This window comes from Rhinatrema bivittatum, chromosome 19, assembly GCF_901001135.1.
Source record: "Rhinatrema bivittatum chromosome 19, aRhiBiv1.1, whole genome shotgun sequence".
In the NCBI taxonomy this organism is placed as follows: Eukaryota; Metazoa; Chordata; class Amphibia; order Gymnophiona; family Rhinatrematidae; genus Rhinatrema; species Rhinatrema bivittatum.
The window spans coordinates 28,020,699-28,039,175 of record NC_042633.1 but is presented as its reverse complement, the minus strand read 5'-3'; the positions used below and the strand labels follow the sequence as shown (position 1 = coordinate 28,039,175).

Below are 18,477 nucleotides of genomic sequence, written 5' to 3'. Positions count from 1 at the left end.
TTTAAATATTTGACATATTTTATTCCATATATTTATTTAAAAACATACATAAAACATCCTACATTCCATATACTCACTCATTCATTCAACTAAACATCATGTTATGAACACACTTTTTCTTAAAACATCACTTCAACAATGTTACAATAGACAATAATACAATGTAAACATATCCCTTCAACTACAATGTATCACCTTACTTGAACAATGTTACAATAGACAATAATACAATGTAAACATATCCCTTCAACTACAATGTATCACCTTATTTGTGAAGTTTTTATACCCTGTTATTCCCAATTCATTTCCCAATTTTCCATTTCCCAATTCATTCCCAATTCATCCCAAACCAGGAGATACGCGAGTATCTTGGGCTGGTGCATGCCGCGCGGATTTTAAAAGGCGCCCGCATACGCGCACACCTCCCGCTATGCACGTGTTATTCCCAATTCATTGTAGTTGAAGGGATATGTTTACTGTTACGAGCGCGCGCGGGCGCGGTCGTCGTAAGCGGGTGGTGAGCCCTTGGGCCACGGCAGGACTCAAGGAGGAGCCCCAAGCCACACCGTGGGAGGTGAGCTGAGCAGGCAGGAACAGAAGCAGGGAGTCCGACCCTCAGCCGGACCTGCATGCACATGGTAGCCAACACGGGGAAGTTGACTAATGAACGGTCCTCCGACTGTTCCCGGCCCTTTCGGACCTGCCGCTGGGTACGGCAATGGGCAGCAGGCCGGACAGAGGCGAGGGCAGACAGAGTCCTTACACTGAGGACGTGAGACGAGGGCTGAAGCAGACATCCAAGAGAGGCTGAAGCAAGACATTGGAGACATCAGGGCAAGGGCTGAAGCGAGACGTAGAAAAGATCCAGGCGAGCGGGAACTCCGATGCTGGGATACTGACATCCGAAGCCCCTTCGGCTGGCAGAAGCTCAAGAGCCCGTGGGACGAATCCCTCCTGTTGGCCACTCCAGGGCCCAACAGGACAGAAGGCTCAGGAACCAGACGAGGACGTAGGTCAAGGCAGAGACACGAAGACATCCGGGCAAGGGCTGAAGCAAGACACTGTAGACAAGGCTGGACGGAAACATGGCACTGTCCATCAGGGCGCCCTACTCAGCCAGCACAGCTAGACTGGTCACGGACCACCCCGTCCCAGACGCGCCCTACACAGACCAGGAAGGCTGGTCGCGGACCACGCTGAGGAAAGGAGGGTGCGGAGAAGACCCAGGCGAACAGGAACTCCGATGCTGGGATACTGACATCCGAAGCCCTTACGGCTGGCAGGAACAGGAACAGACATCTAGGCAAGGTCAGAAACAGACATCGAGACAAGGTACCATCTAGGCAAGACAGACCACGGTAGACCTGGATCAGGCAAGGTTACAGACAACTGTAGCGCTTGATCCGCAGGCCCGTTGCAAGTGAACAGAAAGTCCTTAAATACTGGAGGTAGAAGGCAACTCCCTGGGAGGAGCTTGCCAGGACTGCCCACCGCTGGTCCTATAACTGGGGTAGAGAGCTGCGGGCCAGCCCCTAGGGAAACGGGCGTGGCTGGAAACCAGGAAGTCCAAACGCAGAGGCATGCAAGCCACAGGCACCGCTAGGCCTCTCAGGCCCTGGAGCAAGTCCCAGATGAAACGTAGGCGAGGCCCTGGCTTCAGAGCGGCCTCTGGAGGAAGGTAAGAGACCTCCTGTAGCGCAGCAGCAGGGGGGATCGCAACATTTACATTGTATTATTGTCTATTGTAACATTGTTCAAGTAAGGTGATACATTGTAGTTGAAGGGATATGTTTACATTGTATTATTGTCTATTGTAACATTGTTGAAGTGATGTTTTAAGAAAAAGTGTGTTCATAACATGATGTTTAGTTGAATGAATGAATGAGTGAGTGTATGGAATGTAGGATGTTTTATGTATGTTTTTAAATAAATATATGGAATAAAATATGTCAAATATTTAAAATGTGAATACGGGTATAGTATATGTAAATCTATTATATAGAATACCTGTATTGAACCCAGTGCAGGGAGATATATTTTCTGACCATAGTGGGTTATTTTATGACATTACAGGTGGTGATTCCGATTGAAATATTTAACACATTCAGAACATTTAAATGGTTTATCTTCAGTGTGTATTTTTTCATGTTTTGTTAGATCAGATTATTTACCAAAGCTTTTACCACATTAAGATCATGCATAAGGTTCTCTCACCTGCACCTCCTTTCATGCACACGCAGATTGCCTTTGTGACTAAAATATTTATCATATTCAGAACATTTATAGAGTTTCTCTCAGGGCAATGTCTCAAAACGGGTTTTTGTTCATACTTGACAGAAATGACCCTCCTATATAAGTCAGGATATGTTAGCAATGATCTCAGTCTCTCAGATTTACTCCTAATGCCCTTCTTAGTACTTGTATAGTCACACAGAAAGCCTCCTTTTCATATAATGTAATTTTTATAGGCAACATATCAAGGTGTGCTTGGAAATTCTTCTTAATCAGGCCAGTGGCACCCAATATAACTGGGGCTATTTCTGTATCTTTAGGGCACATGTTCTTGGTCTCAGCATCTTTTTGTACTTAAGGATCTTTGCTTTCTTCATATAATCTATAGAATAGTTGCTGGGTAATGACACCTCTATCAGCAATACCATTCTTGTGTTTTTCTCCTTCACCATAATATCTGGTTTTCTAGTTTCGATCCATGTGGATTCTTAGATGCCTTCTCAGATCAGACTTTTGAATGAAACATTTATCACATTCAGAACATTTAAATGGTTTTTCACCCGTGTGGATCTTTTTGTGCTTTTGAAGACTAGATTTCTGACTATAACATTTATCACATTCAGAACATTTAAATGGTTTCTCATTCCCATGGATCATTTCATGTAATTGTAGGTGGATTTTCTGATTGAAACTTTTATCACATTCAGAACATGTATATGGTTTTTCTCCTCTATGAATCATTTCATGTCGTTGAAGGTGGCTTTTCAGACCAAAACATTTAGTACATTCAAAACATTTATACGGTTTCTCTCCAGTATGAACTGTTGCATGTGTTTTAAGGTTTGACTTTTTGGTGAAACATTTACCACATTCAGAACATTTATATGGTTTCTCTCCAGTGTGAACTTTTTCATGTGTTTTCAGGTGTGACTTTTTTTTGAAACATTTACCACATTCAGAACATTTATATGGTTTCTCTCCAGTAGGGATTCTTTCATATATTAGATCTGAGGTTTGTCTGAAACTTTTATCACATTCAGAACTGTTAAATGGTTTCTGCTTTTTGTGAAAATTTTGATGACTTGTAAGCTGTGATCTGCATGCAAAAAAGTTTTCACATTCAGTACACCTGAAGAGCTTGTCCCTTTTGTGAAATGTTTTATATTTTGTGAGGTTTGACTTCTTATTAAACTTTTCTTCACCTGCAGGACCCTGAAGTGTTCTTCCTCCTGAGTGAATTTTTACATGTCTTTCCAGCTTCGCTCTATAGACAAAGCATTTTTCACACTGAGTACATTTTAATGGTGTTTTTTGCACGTGAAATTTTCTATGTGCTGCAAGTTTTGTTTTCTTAGGGGTTTCTTTTTGAGTTTCAGTAACTATCATTCTTTTCTCCCTGCTATGATATTCATGACTTGACCTCTTGCTGAACATGTTCCTACATTCAATCTTTTCTTGGTACTCAAAATATGAGTTTGTGGTGAAATTTTCCCAAGTATCAGCACTTGTAAACGACCTCTGTCCTTCATCAAGTCTCTGAGTTTGTACAAGTTTTGGGCACTGGCTGGAATTTCCCTCATATTCAGGACGTGTGTTAGGTCTCTCTCCTTTTTGAGGTGATGTTACTCTACTGCTACCTCCTTCACAGTCAGCTGAAGGATCTGGGCTGTTTCTGGAAGGATGGCTCTGCTTCCATTCCTCCCGCTGCTGCCCATTGCCCATTCTCTGCTTCTCACTACTATTCCTGAATCCATCATCTGTTAGATAAAAATGAGAGTATGAGCATTAATTATGTAGCCATGGAGTAGGACATATTTCCCCAAGTATTACCACATAATTATTTAAAGACATTTGCTTGACAGCAGGGAGTTCTGCTGCTTGTAGACAGGTACAGATAGGCAAAAGCAGAGGAAGAGAGGGAAACAGACCGCGCCTGATCTCCTCCTGCTGGTCCTGTGCATCTCATCCTCACCTCCAGCCTCTGCAGGGATTCCCTTCACTCTGATTACAGTCACTGACCACAAACACCGCTGATTCAGTCTGAACTCGGATCACTGAACCTCAGAGCTGTCAGCTTAAAGCAACTGAATTCTAATGACATACCGTAGTAATAAAAAGGCAACTCAAAGCTAGTAAAAATGTTTAGCCTCTATACGTAAAGTTTAACATACTCCACAGCACGTATTTTATTATAAAGGAATTGTTTGCTCACCACTCTTGGGATCTGTATCCTCCTCTCCTCCCTCCAGTTGGTCGCTGACATGAAACTCTTCTATTTTCAGGATCTCTACCATGGGATCAGGATTATAGCCTTGGCTGCCTGTTAGAAAAAAAATGGGAAAATATCGTCAGCTTTTTTGAGTTAAGAAAAGCAGCATTTGGGTACAAGTGAGATGATGGGAAGTCTGTGAAATCTGAAAATGTAAACATCTTGATGTAAGAAGTTAATGGCCTTGTCAGAGGGGTTTGCTAGCCTAGGGCCACTGTGACTTCAGCGCTAGGGATGATCCAATGCTGTGAAACCTCACAGGCCCAGAAATTATTGGGCAGGGGAGGAGAGGAGCACCAGCCCTGGGTATCACCCCTCTAGGGGCATCAACAGTATACTGCCCTGCCCCTCTCTGAGACATGGCCCATGGGGATGAAACTAAGCTGCTGCTGTCTTCCCACCATGATCAGCCTACGCCGGGCAGAAAGATCTGTGGCAGCCACTGCCAGGGGAAACAACAGTCGATTACGGGTGCTTTCCCGCCCCACGGGCAAGCACCAGTCAGACGAGTGGAACCCGTGCTTTCCCCTCTGTCTTGCGTGCTTCGCAGCCTGTGAACCTGTGGGGCCCCTCAGAAACCTTTAAACAGCTTCTTACTGTGAACCCTGCGGGAAGGAGGGGGAGGAGCTGGCTCTGCTCTTCGCTAGGTCGTGGGGAGGCAGGGGTAAGAGCAGCCCCTGGTTTACTTGGTGGGGACTGGGGGCTGAGAAAGTGGAAGAGAAGCACCCGGGGTGGGGGGGGGGGGGGGTTGTCGAGAGATCAGGAGTGAGTGGTGACTGGGTGAGCAAGGACTGAAATTGGGAATGCAAAGAGTGGGAACTGTGGTGGATTAATGGCAGCAGCAGCTGGGCATGGGTGGATGAGGACTGGGCTAGTGAGTGGGGAGTGCAGCACTTGGAGCCTTGAGATGGGTGGAAGGGAATTTGCAGGCACTGGAAATTAGGGGTGGGAGTGTAGGGTGAGCAGGGATAGTGGGAATGGGAACATAAGACCCCAAGCCTGGGGGGAGCTGGAGGATGTGAAACTGGGAACGGGCATCATGTGTGGGACAGGAGAGAGGATACGTGGCTAGGGTGTGAGATGAGAGCTGAAGGGAAGAGATGGCGTGAAAAGATCTGGAGGACTGGTGAGAAAGGAAGAGCAACGGGAAGCAATGTAGTGTATAAGAAATACAGACGAAAGGGACGCGAGCATGAGAGGCAGGGCCAAAGTCAGGGGGAATGGGAGGACTGGGAAGGGTAAGGGAGGAAGACAAAGTGTTGGTAAGTAGGTGAAAGATGAAAATAGAGGGATTGAGGACTGAGAGGAACAATGGAGGCAAGAGGGGTAGAGCTGCCTCTACAAACTGAGAGGGGAATCTAGGAATGAATGAATAGAAAGGAGATGTCAGAGACAGCTGGTGGAAGAGAAGAAACAGAAAATGGAAAGGAGATCCTGGAAAAAGGAGTTTATAGAAAATGGAGAAGAGGAAGGCACTGAAGGCAGAAAACAAATCAGAACCAAAACTATTAGAAAAAAATCAAATGTCTAAACATCAAAAGGTAGAAGACATTTTAATATAGAAGTTTAGTGATTTGGTAGCTTTGGGAATGTACAATTCTGATAGCTTTGTAATTTGCACAGTACAGGAGGAAGGGCATTTCTGTTTCTCTTTCCCCAGTGTTGCGCTGCATGCAGAATCTGACTTCAAGGTGTCTCTATTGAATTTGTGGTCTCTTTTGCTGTATTTGGCGAGAGTCTGAATTCTGCATGTGGGACCTTGGGCAAGTCACTTAGGGCCAGGTTCATTAAAACTTGGCTCCCATTTTGTGTCTATGGAAAAACCCCTTAGTGAGCCTTCTGGGGACAGGGAAAACCTACAGTAGCTGAATGTAATCTGCTTTGAAGTGGCTGAAAGGCAGAATATAAGTAAACAAATAGTGTATAGTTTCTGTGCAAGGATCTGTAGCACATCTGACTTCCTTTGCTTCTCCAGTAGGAGGTGTATGGGTGTTCTAGAGGTACTGGGAAGGTGGCAGTGACTCCAGAGGTCACCACAACCCACCTCGGGCCTCAGCTGATCCTACCCCATGCTCCTCGAGCAGCCAGCCAGGTACTGTTGCCGACCCAGTTGCCACCAAAAATGCTATTTTGAGTGGTATATCCTTCAAAGGAGCTCCTGCTAGAGTGCTCAGGACCAATTTTAGGTGCCACCGTGGTACTGGCTGCTTTCATGGTGGATGGAGGTGCTTTGTCCCTCTCAGGAAGCAGACTATGTCTGGTTGCACTGGGATGGAGACTCTGTTCACTTGCCCCCATAGCAGATGGCCGATACGTGGACCCTCAGGGAATTTACCTTTAGGCCCTTATTCAGCCCATCTTGCAAGAAGTGCAGAATCCTAGCTGTCTCTGTGTTTTTGGGGGTACAATCTTCCTCTGCTTAAACCAGTTCTCAAAGATTCTCCAAATTCTGACGTATGTTAGTGAGGTGGACGTCCTCCTAGCCCTTACCAGGGTTGCCATTACTTGGATAGAAAGCCCTCTTTTTCTGTACCTGTTCCTTTCAATAGTCAGATCTTCCATGAGGACCGGCCCTGCTTTCAGACGTCCTGCCATCTTCATGAATCGGAGAGGCTCTCCCACTGTTAGCCTGACTAGATCTACATACCACGGTCTTCTCAGTCAGTCTGGTGCCATCTGAATGACCTTCCTGTGATGGTCTGCTAGCCTCCTTTCCACCTTCCCTATTATTGCCCATGGTGAAAAAACAGAGCAATGGGTCAGTGAGCCACCGTGTCTATCCCTCTGGTCCCCCATTCTCTTCTTCGACTGAAAAATTGACTTCCTTTGGTATTCACCCGGGTGGCCACTGGATCCCACTGGGGTCTACCCCATATAATCTAGTACCTGCTTGAAGGCTTCTTCTGCCAGTTCCCTCTCGCCTGAGTCCAACTTCTGGTGGCTTAGGAAATCAACTTGGATATTGTCTACCACCACTATGTGCCACCGAGATCTCCTGCAGATGCTTTTCTGCCCGGGTCGTTATCATGGCTGCTTCTCTAGCCACCTATGAGCTTCTTGTTCCCCCTTGCCACTGCTGTGCATTGTCCGAAAGGACTTTGACTGCTTTCCCTTCCAGTCTCGGTAGAAAGCTTGTTAGTGTCCATCTGATTGCGCTGGTCGCTAGACGATTCATCGAGTATGAAACTCTCAGTTGTGACTAGGTCCCCTGCATCACCTGGCCCTCACACTGTGGCCACCATCCAGCTTCGCTCACATTTGTTGTTAATATTATCCGTCGTGGGGGCTTCAGCTTGGATCCTTTGGACAAATTAGGCCTGGCTAACTCACACTCCAGGCTTATCCTGGTCTGTTCCGTCATAGGGATCTTCCTTTCAAAGTCTTGGCTTTGTGAGGACCATCTGGTTAGTAGGGGCCCTTGCCCAGGGCATTGTCTTGATCACTGACCTCAACGCCTGTAGGTATATCTACACTCAGGGGTTTGAGGTGCTCATCAATATCCATATTTGCTGTTGTAGCTTGTCTATCCTTTCTTGCGTTAGGGACAGCATTTCTGGCTTTGTACCAAATTGAGCTCCAAGATATACCAGAGTGTGAGGGATACAAGTGACTCTTGTTCCTGTTTGCTTCTCCAGTAGCCACATCACTTCTCCAGTAGCCACATCACTTTCTGTGTTTCTTGACAGCCTTCTTGAAAGAAGTTGGCCCTTATCAGCCAATTGTCTCGGTACGGATGTACCCGGATCCCGTTTGTGCAGATAGGCTGTCACCACCACCACTACCTATGTAAAGGTTCTCAGTGCCATAGTCAATCCGAACGGCAATGCCTCGGAATTGATGTTCCGTTAGGACCGCAAAATGCAGAAAGCACTGAAATTCCTTCCTGATTGGAATAGGGAGGTATCTGAGAGGTCTAAAGACAGTAGGAATGTTTTTAGTTTTTGGGTTTTTGCTCCTAGAGACTCCACATGAAAACGTGGCACCCTCAAGGCCTGGTTTACTTTCTTCAAATCTAGTCCTGGCCTTAATGTTCTTTCCTTATGTGGAACTATGACGTAAACTGAGTGGCATCCTTGTCCTCTTTCGTCCTGTGGAACTGGCGGCATTGCCTGTAAGTGGAGAAGCCTGTTTATGTTTTGTGAGCTGCCGACTTTCACGCTCGCTTTGCACGGGGATGCCAGATAAGCCTCCCTTATTGTAAATTTCAGCCCCATCATGTATCCTTCTTGCAGGATGTTGAGCACCCACTGCTCCGGTACTGTGGGCCCATTCCTGGCAGATCTCCTATAATCTGCCTGCAAATAAACATTGCATGGCATGTCTTATGTTCTTATGACGGGACAGAGAGACAAGGGGAGAAGAGAAAGAGGAGAGAACTTCATACGGATAGGAAAGACTGGGAAGGGGAATGGAGTTAGCGTCTACGGGTGAAAAATGGGCTGTAGTGAAATGGTGAGGGGGGAAAGGAAGAAGGAATGAATTTTGTTCAAACTCCGTGTCCTCTGCGGTCTAAAGAACTTGTTGGAGGCTTGTGATTTGAAACTTGCACTGCAGGCATCCAGTTTCCCTGTAATAGGCTCTTGCAACGCTATTTATGTAGGGTTACCATCGGCCATTACAAATGGTTTGGAATTCAATCAGAGGGAAAAGACGCCCGCTCCACATTACCTCGATGCGCTTTCAGGTGCATTGGCTGCCTGTTCAGTTTTGGATACAGTTCAAGGCACTTCTAACAGCTCCCAAACCAATCAGTGCTAATTCCTTTCTAGGGGTACATTATTCTGTTGAAGATTTAGCAGATCACCGGACCCTTCAAATCTCAGCAGAAGCGGCCTCCCTCCGTAAGAGTGGTGCGTTTGGCGGTGACAAGACTGTGCATTTTCTGTTGCCGCGCCTTCCTTATGGAATATTGTACCTGACGCTCTGAGACTTATGGACTATACCAAGACTTTTAAAGCACTCCTTAAGTCAGTTTTCCTGGGTCCAGCTTATGCATTATTTCTTTTGGCTGCTAGCTCTCACCGATCTGCAGGCACTTGGCCAATGCGTCTTACTTTGACTGGAGATTGTTTGTGTTTTCGTACTTAAAATGTTTGTAATCTGTATTACTTTTGTAGTATTTATATAGTCTGTTCTAAGTTTTATGTACATTACCATGCATATTGCTTAGGGCTTAGGCATAAGCGTTTAATAAATATTACTAAAATACAAATACAAAGGTAAAATCAAAGAAAACCAAACATGAAAAGAGAAAAGCAGAAATAATGGAAATAGAACAAACTAATTATTTCATACAACAAAGGATAGAAGTCAGGAACCTTAATTATAATACTGTGTTTGGTCCATAGGAGGCGTCTTTCTCCTGTGAAATGTTAGGAGCAGCCAGCACCAGCTTTAATCCAAGCTACATCACCTGCTCCGTGCAGCTCCTCACGTGCGCTTGCGATCATCAGGTTTCCTCCTTCCTCAGATTCCTCGGGCTCAGTCTTGATTCCCTCTTGCTTAAATCGGATTAAAATGTCAGGATTGACATAGGGTGAGCCTGTTACAGAAATAGATGATTACAATAAGTTTAGAAAAGTTACTCCAGATCTATTATTCAATGCAAGCGAGCTCAGAATTCAGCTGTTTTCATAGGCACTGCCACCAATGCAGAGCTAAGAACAGAGGGTGCTGCTGTGCTGATCATCAGCAGAAATCCCTTCCAGCAGCCAGTATCCTGATCATTTTAACACTGACCGTGGGCAACTTCATTTCTCAAGATCCAAAAAAAGAACTGGTGAGGAACGGTTATTGTTGAAAACATGCTGAAAATGTCCGTGACAAGGAATGGTTTGATAAATACTTTTTTTTTTGTCATCCAGCCAGCACAGATCAGAAATCAGATTTTACCTGGAAACCTGTTTAATTATACAAGATAAGGTGGGAGATGTTCTCAGCAGAAGGCACCAAAGCCCACAAATTCTTAGAAAGAATGAGGTAAGGTAAGCAAATAAACTTTCCATCTAATACCTGGATCCTGGTGCACGGACTCAGTGTATGTGTACAAGTTTGTTGGTGTATCGGAGAAGCCCCGAGATATAAAGCCCCTCAGTATCTCCCTCTTTCCTGAGAATTAGCCCCGAGGTAGGCCTGTGGGAGTACAGGCCTACCTCGGGATATTCGCTGTCTGTGTGCAGCCAGAACCCAGAACAGTCACATAAGGGTTGCACGCACAGATGCCATTTATAAATATAGTAACACAGTAATGACGGCAGAGAAAGACCAAACGGTTTATCCAGTCTGCCCAGCAAGATACTTCTGGTAGTAACTGCTGCTCCGTGCAGAAGACCTCCAAGCCTTATGCTAAGGGTAGCAATATTAAAAATCAAAACCAAGCAACTGTCAGACCCACAGCAAAATGACTGCTAGCCATATTTGTACAGCGTGAGCAACCTTCCTGATAATTCATACCATGCTGCTGCTTGAATGTGCTTTTGCCTATCTGTGCCTGTCTACAAGCAGCAGAACTTCCGGCTGTATCTTCTCCGTCAATGGCCAAGTTTTTCCCGGATCAGGCGGCTCGCTTTTGTCTCATGGCTTAGCTTTTGAAAGGCACCATTTGCGATTGAAGGCCATTTCAGAGGTGGTCATTATGCCCTTATGGCAGGCTAGCAAACTCTCTACTTCTTTGACTTATGCCCGGGTGTGGAGGGTGTTTGAGAATTGGTGTCGTGGAGAGAGTATTCCTCCTCTTCGGGTCTTGGTGTCTAGTACTTTGGCCTTTCTGCAAGCTGGGCTAGCAAAAGGGTTAAGCTTTCAATTCCCTGCGAGTTCAGGTGGCAGCCCTGGGCTTCTTTCGAGGAAAGGTACAGCGGATGCCGCCTGTTGTCTGAAGGGAGTGAAGCATTTCCAATCACCGGGGCGGTGAGGGTTTCCTTCGTGGAACCTTAACTTAGTGTGGAGGGTTCTCCGTGGTTCTTCACGTGAGCTGCTACGGCAGGCTTCGCTGAAGGATCTTCCACTCAAGGTGGCCTTTCTAGTGGCGATTTGTTCAGTTAGGAGGACATTGGAAATTCAGACCTCATCTTCTTGTAGGGATCCCTTCCTACAGATTTCAGAGGATGGGATGTTCTCGGAGACAGTACCTTGGCTATTGGGAATTTGTTTGGAGTTTCCTGCCTTCTGAAATACGGATGCTACGGTGCCACATACTCGGAAGCTTCAGTTGTTGGATGCACGTCAGGCACAGTTGTGATATTTGAAGGTTGCCAACAGTTGGACAGTCTGATCACTTTTTCTGTTTTATTTGGGGGGCATCCAAAGGGAACAAGGCTTCTAAGGCAACTGTTGGGCAATGGTTAAAGGAGGCCATTTGAACAGCTAGCCTGCTTCCTGCTCTGGCGAGATGCTGCAAGTGCCCCCTTACCCGTTGACGTATGCCACCACCATGGCCTTGTGCTAACGCCCTGACGTGTGCACCCCCAACCCCTTTGGGCTGGCAACCCTGCTGACTACTACTCAGAAGGATCTTGGGGTCATCCCTTGCTGGAGGGTTGAGGGTTCAGGCCACTCATTACCCGTGAGGGACAGGACCTGCTGGAGGGGCTGCATGTGGGCATTTGCCCATGGGACCAGGCCCAGTGTTAATGCCATAAGGCCTAAAAGGTGGAGGTAGTCCCATACTCCTGAGCCTGAAACCCCAGCACCTCGTCTATTAATTTGGACACTCAAACCAATGTCAAACACACCTGCCCTTTGTGTCAAAGCAGGATCCTAGGAATTCCAGTGTCGGTGACGGTTCTAAACTGCTCTTTGAGAAAGTCACTACCCAGCAAACTGCAGAAGGAGTAAGTGCCAGGACTCCTCTCTTATGGGGGAACTGGGACAACTGCTTGTAATTTTGTTAGGGTCCTCTTCGCTACCTCTCTTTTGAGAGGTGAGGCACAAGGGGAGAGATCAAAAAGACCGCTGGGATTGGTTTCTTGCAATCGGAGACATAGCCCCTTTGCACGCTGTCCAAGACCCACTGGTCTGAGGTGACTGGGATCCACTCTGAGTAGTACCTCAGCAGGCGCCCTCCTACTGGGACTACCTCCAAGGGGGACCCACTGAGAGCACTTAGGCTGTGGCTCTGGGCTTCCATTGGGGGCAGGGCCCGTGCGAGAGAAGGCTTAGTCCCCTTGCTCACTGCACTGTGAGGATTGCATCACTGGAGCAGAGGCTCGGGTGGCACAACACCAGCACTGGCCTTCAGACAACCAAAGAACTTAAGAAGCAGACGTCTCAACAGCATCTTAAAAAGAAGAAAACGGTACAAATCCCTGCAACGTGTCACGCTGCATATTGTGCCAGCTCACATCACAGGACCCCGAGGTACTGAACATAAGAGGATCCATTCATGCTTCTCCTCTAATACGGCACATTATTATTCAATGCAGGAAATGTGAAGATTAATGCTACGTTGGTGAGACAGCTCAGACATTAAGGACAAGCGTCAATTCCCTCAGACACAAGGTCAGCCATCACAGGGAAGAGCAACAGGGAAACCCTACCAGACCACTGCATCAATGACTTTATGATCAGAATAACTGAAGGAACGCAAAGATTGTCAAGTTAAAATAATCAGGCACTACAGCACCGACGAGACACGACTCAAAGACCTGAGCCTTAAAATTATACTGCCTGCCACCTTCTGATCACCCCCCACAAGCCCCTTTCCCTTCACACTATCATCCAATGCCTTTTCTGATTCATGTATATTTTCTGACATTTTATATTGTACAAAGAAAGGGAGACCCAGCTCCCAAAACCTACTGAAGAAATGTACTAAGTTTCTCCAATACAAAGGCATCACCTTATACTGTACACATAGTTTTCTTTATGTGTTTACCTTCATATTAGTTCCTAGGGATGGCATCTGCCCAAATCCATCCCAGCTCACAGGACAGGCTCCCCCTGGCATCCCCTGCAACACTCCCAGTCCCAGAACCCTGGCAGGTGCCTCCCAGCCAGCCTCACCCAACTAAAGTAGGGAACCAGATGAAGGAGACAAGAGAGAGGGTGACAGCCTTTTGCTCCCTCTGCGCTGAACTCCTGAAGGCGTCCAGGAGGAATCGGATACTCGCCTGTTACAGGAGGGGGAATCTCTTCAGTCCTCTCTGATTCAGGAGGATCTTCCTCTTGTTTAATATTCAGTGAGAGCACAGACGTTACGATGGGAAGGCCTGGGATGAGAAAACAAACAGGTCTAGAAGGATTCACTAAGGACCTGCTAATAATATATCAGAGAACGGATTTTAGGTCTCCAAAGGTTTGCTGTTAATGCCCCATCTCCTGTGATGTGAAAATGCAAAGCCCTTTAAATGCAGAACATTTACTTACTAATGGGGGGGTCCTTCATGGTTTCTTTTCCCTCCCACTCACAGCGTTGAGGGAAATATTTCTCCTCTTCTTTTTTAATCTTGAATATGACATCAGGATTAAGAATTGAATAACCTGCCAATAAAAGTAGCAAAATGTACATTTTCAGTTCTACTTTCATTTGTTTCCTGTTCTGGTGGGACAGTGGGAGTGGGCTCATGTAGGTGTGTGGGTGAATCTTCGGATGCGTATTTGCATGAGAATGCTTGGCGAGACCACGTGATTAATATTAAATCTTAGGAGGATTTCTGGAGCCGTCATTTCAATTCATGACCCTCCAAGGTTGAGGCCTTACAAGAGTCCATCTTCTCCGCAAGCTGGTGGCCCCCCTGGAGAGGAGGATTCTCAGCTTCGTATTGGGAGCATCTGGGAAAGAAAACCCAAGTCCTACACCGTAAAGATTCCACTATTTAGGGCATTTTTTTAATGTACGGCTGCATTTGCTGCTCTAGCCTGCAGCGGTGGGGGGTGGGGTTCCCACTGGAGCTCCTTCAGTAGGGTCCTCTTAAAGCTCTCGCCATCGTACGCTCTCTCCCTCATTCACATGACTCTAGCGCTCTTTCGCTCACTTTCGCATGCTCCGCCTCCCATTTTTACTCACTACTTCTGCCACCGTCGGGGGGCCTCCTACTGGTGAGATGGAATCTGCCTGGGGCCCCTGGACCTCCCCCTTGTCTTTGGCTGCCAACGGGAGGGGCTCGGCCGGTGGGTCTCGCCTTCTCTTCAGCTGCAGAATTATGCTCCACCACCACCCTCCAGCAGCCTGCCCGAGCAGCCCAACCCGGTCGGCAATGGCCCAGCATCATTACGGCCCATAGGGCAGGCTACAGGAAGATGGGAGCAGCCACAGCAGGCCGGATCTAATAGTGAATGAGTGTGAGGTAGGGAAGTCACAAATAAGAAGCGGATGGCTTGGTTTTGGCCCATGTGCCATGGTTTGCCTACCCCTTATCTAGGGAGAGAAAGGGGGTGACACCTGGCTACAGTAAAGTTATCTAGTGCAGAGCTTATATATCAGGGCCTTACACAGAAGTTACGATTCTCAAAAGGGAATCCGAGAAGTGAATTCTCCCTCCTGTTCCCCTGCGCCATGAAGCCTCTAGCTTAGCATAATAAGTTTTATCTTGCAGCACAAAGCAGCATCTTTTCCCAGGGCTGTAAAAGTGAAGTCTCTCGCTGGGCCCTGGAGAGCCACAACAGCTTCTCTTGGGATGGCACCAGGAGCCAGGCCCAAATGTTTAGGAGGTCTGCTCCCATTCTGCAATGTATGTATCAGGCGTATATAATAGAAAAGACATAATTACCCCTATGCATGAGGATGCAGTGAATCTCCTTGATGACCTTCTTGTACAGCTCCTTCTGCCATTCTCCCAGAATGTCCCACTCCACTTCCCAGAAATAAGCAGCGACGTCCCTGAATGTGACCGATGCCTGGAACAGCAAACAGGACACCCTCAGCCCCTCTGCCTCCAGCTTCATTATACTGTGCATGTAATAAACTTTCTTATAGGGCCTCTGTCAGTGGGATCACCTCTCCAGTACATTATAACTGGAAGAGAGCTCTTTTCTTTTACATATCCAGCATTTTGAAAGGGTTGCCAGGTTTTCAGAGAACATTGGAAATCTTGGGGTTTGGTTGATTAAACAGTTGGAAGGAGATGGCATCAGCACATTTGAAACAGAGGAATCAGTCTGTGTGGGCTGGATGAAGGAGGAGGTAGCAGCCAAAGCAGCTGAACAGATGGGAGGGAGAGAGGTTGGTGAGTTGCTGTCTGAGGGCAGGAAAGTTTGGGGTTCAGGCATGAGGAGAGACAGAATGTGTGGAAATGGGAGTGTGTGCATATATTTGTGAGCGTGAGTACACATGTGAAACTATGTGCATGTTTGTATATGTGTGCATGTGTGTAAGTATATTCCTGTAAGTGAATGCATGTGTACACATGTGTGAGTGTGTATATATGTGTATGCACACACAAGGGAGAGTGTGTGTATATATGTACACACACAGGAGGGAGAGTGTGTGTATGTTCCTGTATGTGAATGTGTGTACACATGTGCAAGTGTGTGTGCACATATGAGGGAGAGTTTGCATATATATGTATATTCCTGAAAGCGAATGTGTACACAAGTGAATGTGTGTGCGTACATGTGAGGGAGAGTGTATGTATATGTGTATGTTCCTGTAAGTGAATGCGAGTGTGTGCACATATGAGGGAGAGTGTACGTATATATTCCTGTAAGTGAATATGTGTACACATGTGCAAGTGTGTGTGTCTGCGCGCACATGTGAGGGAGAGTTTATGTATATGTGTATGTTCCTGTAAGTGAATGCGAGTGTGTGCACATGAGGGAGAGTTTACATATATATTCCTGTAAGTGAATATGTGTACACATGTGCGAGTGTGTGTGTGTCTGCGTGCACATGTGAGGGAGAGTGTATGTATGTGTGTATGTTCCTGTAAGTGAATGTGAGTGTGTGCACATATGAGGGAGAGTGTACATATATATTCCTGTAAGTGAATATGTGTACACATGTGCAAGTGTGTGTGTCTGCGCGCACATGTGAGGGAGAGTGTGTGTATATGTGCAAGTATGTTCATGTAATAGCATGTGAGTGGGTACACTTGTGCAAGTGTACACGCACCAAATGTAGTGTACTTGGATCTCAGTAAGGCTTTTGACACAGTTCCATTTATAAATAAACTGAGCACCCTTGGTATGGGGCCTAAAGTGAACGACTGGGTTAGAAACTGGCTGAGTGGAACACTGTGTACAATTCTGGAGACCGCACCTTTAAAAAGATAAACTGGTTGGAGTCTGTCCAGAGGGGGCTACTAAAATGGTCAGTGGTCTTCATTCTAAAGCACATGGGGACAGACTTAAAGATCTAAACATGTACATCCTAGAGGAAAGGCGAGATATGATAAGAGACATTGAAATATCTCACCGGTTTCCATGCACAGGAGCGGAGCCTTTTTCAATAGAAAGGAGGCTCTAGAATGAGGAGGGGGTCATGGGATGAGGGTGAAAGGGGGTAAACTCAGGAGTAATCTTAGGAAATATTTCTTTACAGAGGAGGTGGTGAATGCATGAACATTTTTCAAGATTCTGTGGCAATTCTGTGGCACATATGCACAATTTTGCATATACTTGCAATTGAAATGTATTGTTTATACTTTATAAATATACAGCTGCTTTTTTCTGACATGTCTGTATCCAGTTAGTTTATTTGGGTCTTTATTAGAGGAAAAAGAATCTTTAGTGACTGGTGGGGGGGGGGAGGAGGGGAAGAGATGTAGGAATGGAGAGTGGAGATCTCAGAAGAGGGAAATGGAGAAGGAATCTTGGGCAGGAAGGGCAGAGGAATAGGGGATGGAGGAGGATAGAGGCAGAAAGGGAGAATCAGGAAGGACACGGGAAGAGAATGAGGGGAGGGAAAAGGAATCAGGAATTGGAGGGAGGAGGCAGGTAGAAAAGAGGAGGAGGGAAGATCAGGATGAAGAGGACTAGGGAAAATTAGGCTAGGGTTGGAGAAGGCAGGAAGCCACAGCCCCCCCAATCATCTCACTCGCCTTCACTACCCCCCACCTGATCCCTTTACCAAGCCTGGATTTTCCTACCTTCCTCCTCATCTCCTTCACGCCCATAATCCCCTCCACTGGTGGCAGGTGGTTATGGCGCACTAGTTCCTTTCCGCAGCCCGATCCCCTCACTCACCCTTCCTGTTCTGAAAGAGGAGGAGAATTGGGGCCGGACACATTCAAGCACCAAGAGCGGAGGCGGGGGCAGCAGCCCCGGGCACTGGAAGGCCGCACTCCTCCATGTTTAGAACCCAGGTGGTGAGTGCGGGCATCACTGCGCCATCGCACCTGCCACCAATGAGATACGGCTTCGCTGGTCCACTGCTGCCAATGGCCTGCCTGGACCTGGTCCCTGATCTCCGGCGTCAGTTTCCGTGGGAAGGGCAAATTCTATGGTCCTTACCTCAGCAGTAGGATCACGGGAGACCAGGGGCCCTGCTGTAGAGGTGGTGGAGACAAAACCAGCATCTGAATTCAAGAAAGCATGGGAGAAGCACAGGGGATCACTGAGGGAGTGGTGCAGACGGGAAAGCTGAATGGGCAGAGGTCCCATATGGTCCTTCTCTGCCTTCAGGTTTCTATGTTCGATGTCTGCATGCATGTGAGAGAGTCTGGTGGGACAAAGGGAGAGGGAGAGTCTGCATGCCCCCCTCCACCCTGTGATCTCAGGGGGAGCAGAACTCAAATCTCCCCAGGCATGGAAAGAGCTTTGCACTGTGCTGTCAGGAGGGGAGGGTGGAAGAGCTGCACAGGGAAAAGTTTCCCTTTAAGTGCGGGTGTCCTGTATACAGGGGGAGAGAGCAGGATTTCTTACCTGATCACAAGCCAGGGCAGACATTTCCCCAGCTGCGGGCAGGGATTCAGGCTGGAGATCTCCCTCTGCGGATCTGGGGCTGGAGCATTCACGGATTGCCAGTTCCGGGGGAGCAGGAAGTTTCAGCTTGCTTTCCAAGTCTTTCCTGCGCTTTGCATCCCTGCTGCAGAGACTTCAGG

The 18,477-nt window shown here is 47.0% G+C and overlaps 1 protein-coding gene across 1 annotated transcript; it reads right to left on the bottom strand.

The window, feature by feature from the left end:
• Positions 1-1,872: 1,872 nt before the first annotated feature.
• On the bottom strand, positions 1,873-18,477 carry LOC115080189 (gastrula zinc finger protein XlCGF26.1-like). The gene is made up of 7 exons (XM_029584307.1): positions 18,299-18,477; positions 15,208-15,334; positions 13,865-13,978; positions 13,609-13,707; positions 9,915-10,043; positions 4,445-4,552; positions 1,873-3,989 (listed from the first exon to the last, which is right to left on the bottom strand). The coding sequence occupies exons 1-7, from the start codon at positions 18,320-18,322 to the stop codon at positions 2,698-2,700; spliced, it is 1,893 nt and encodes a 630-aa protein (XP_029440167.1). The 5' UTR covers positions 18,323-18,477; the 3' UTR covers positions 1,873-2,697.

Bases quoted from the DNA above. Each gene is read 5' to 3' on its own strand.
- LOC115080189 (XM_029584307.1), bottom strand. From the start codon at position 18,322: ATGTCTGCCCTGGCTTGTGATCAG. The intron at 13,979-15,207 runs GTAATTATGTCT...TTTTATTGGCAG, and splicing joins CTGCATCCTCATGCATAGGG to GTTATTCAATTCTTAATCCT. The intron at 4,553-9,914 runs GTGATGTAGCTT...TTTTTCTAACAG, and splicing joins TGAGGAGCTGCACGGAGCAG to GCAGCCAAGGCTATAATCCT.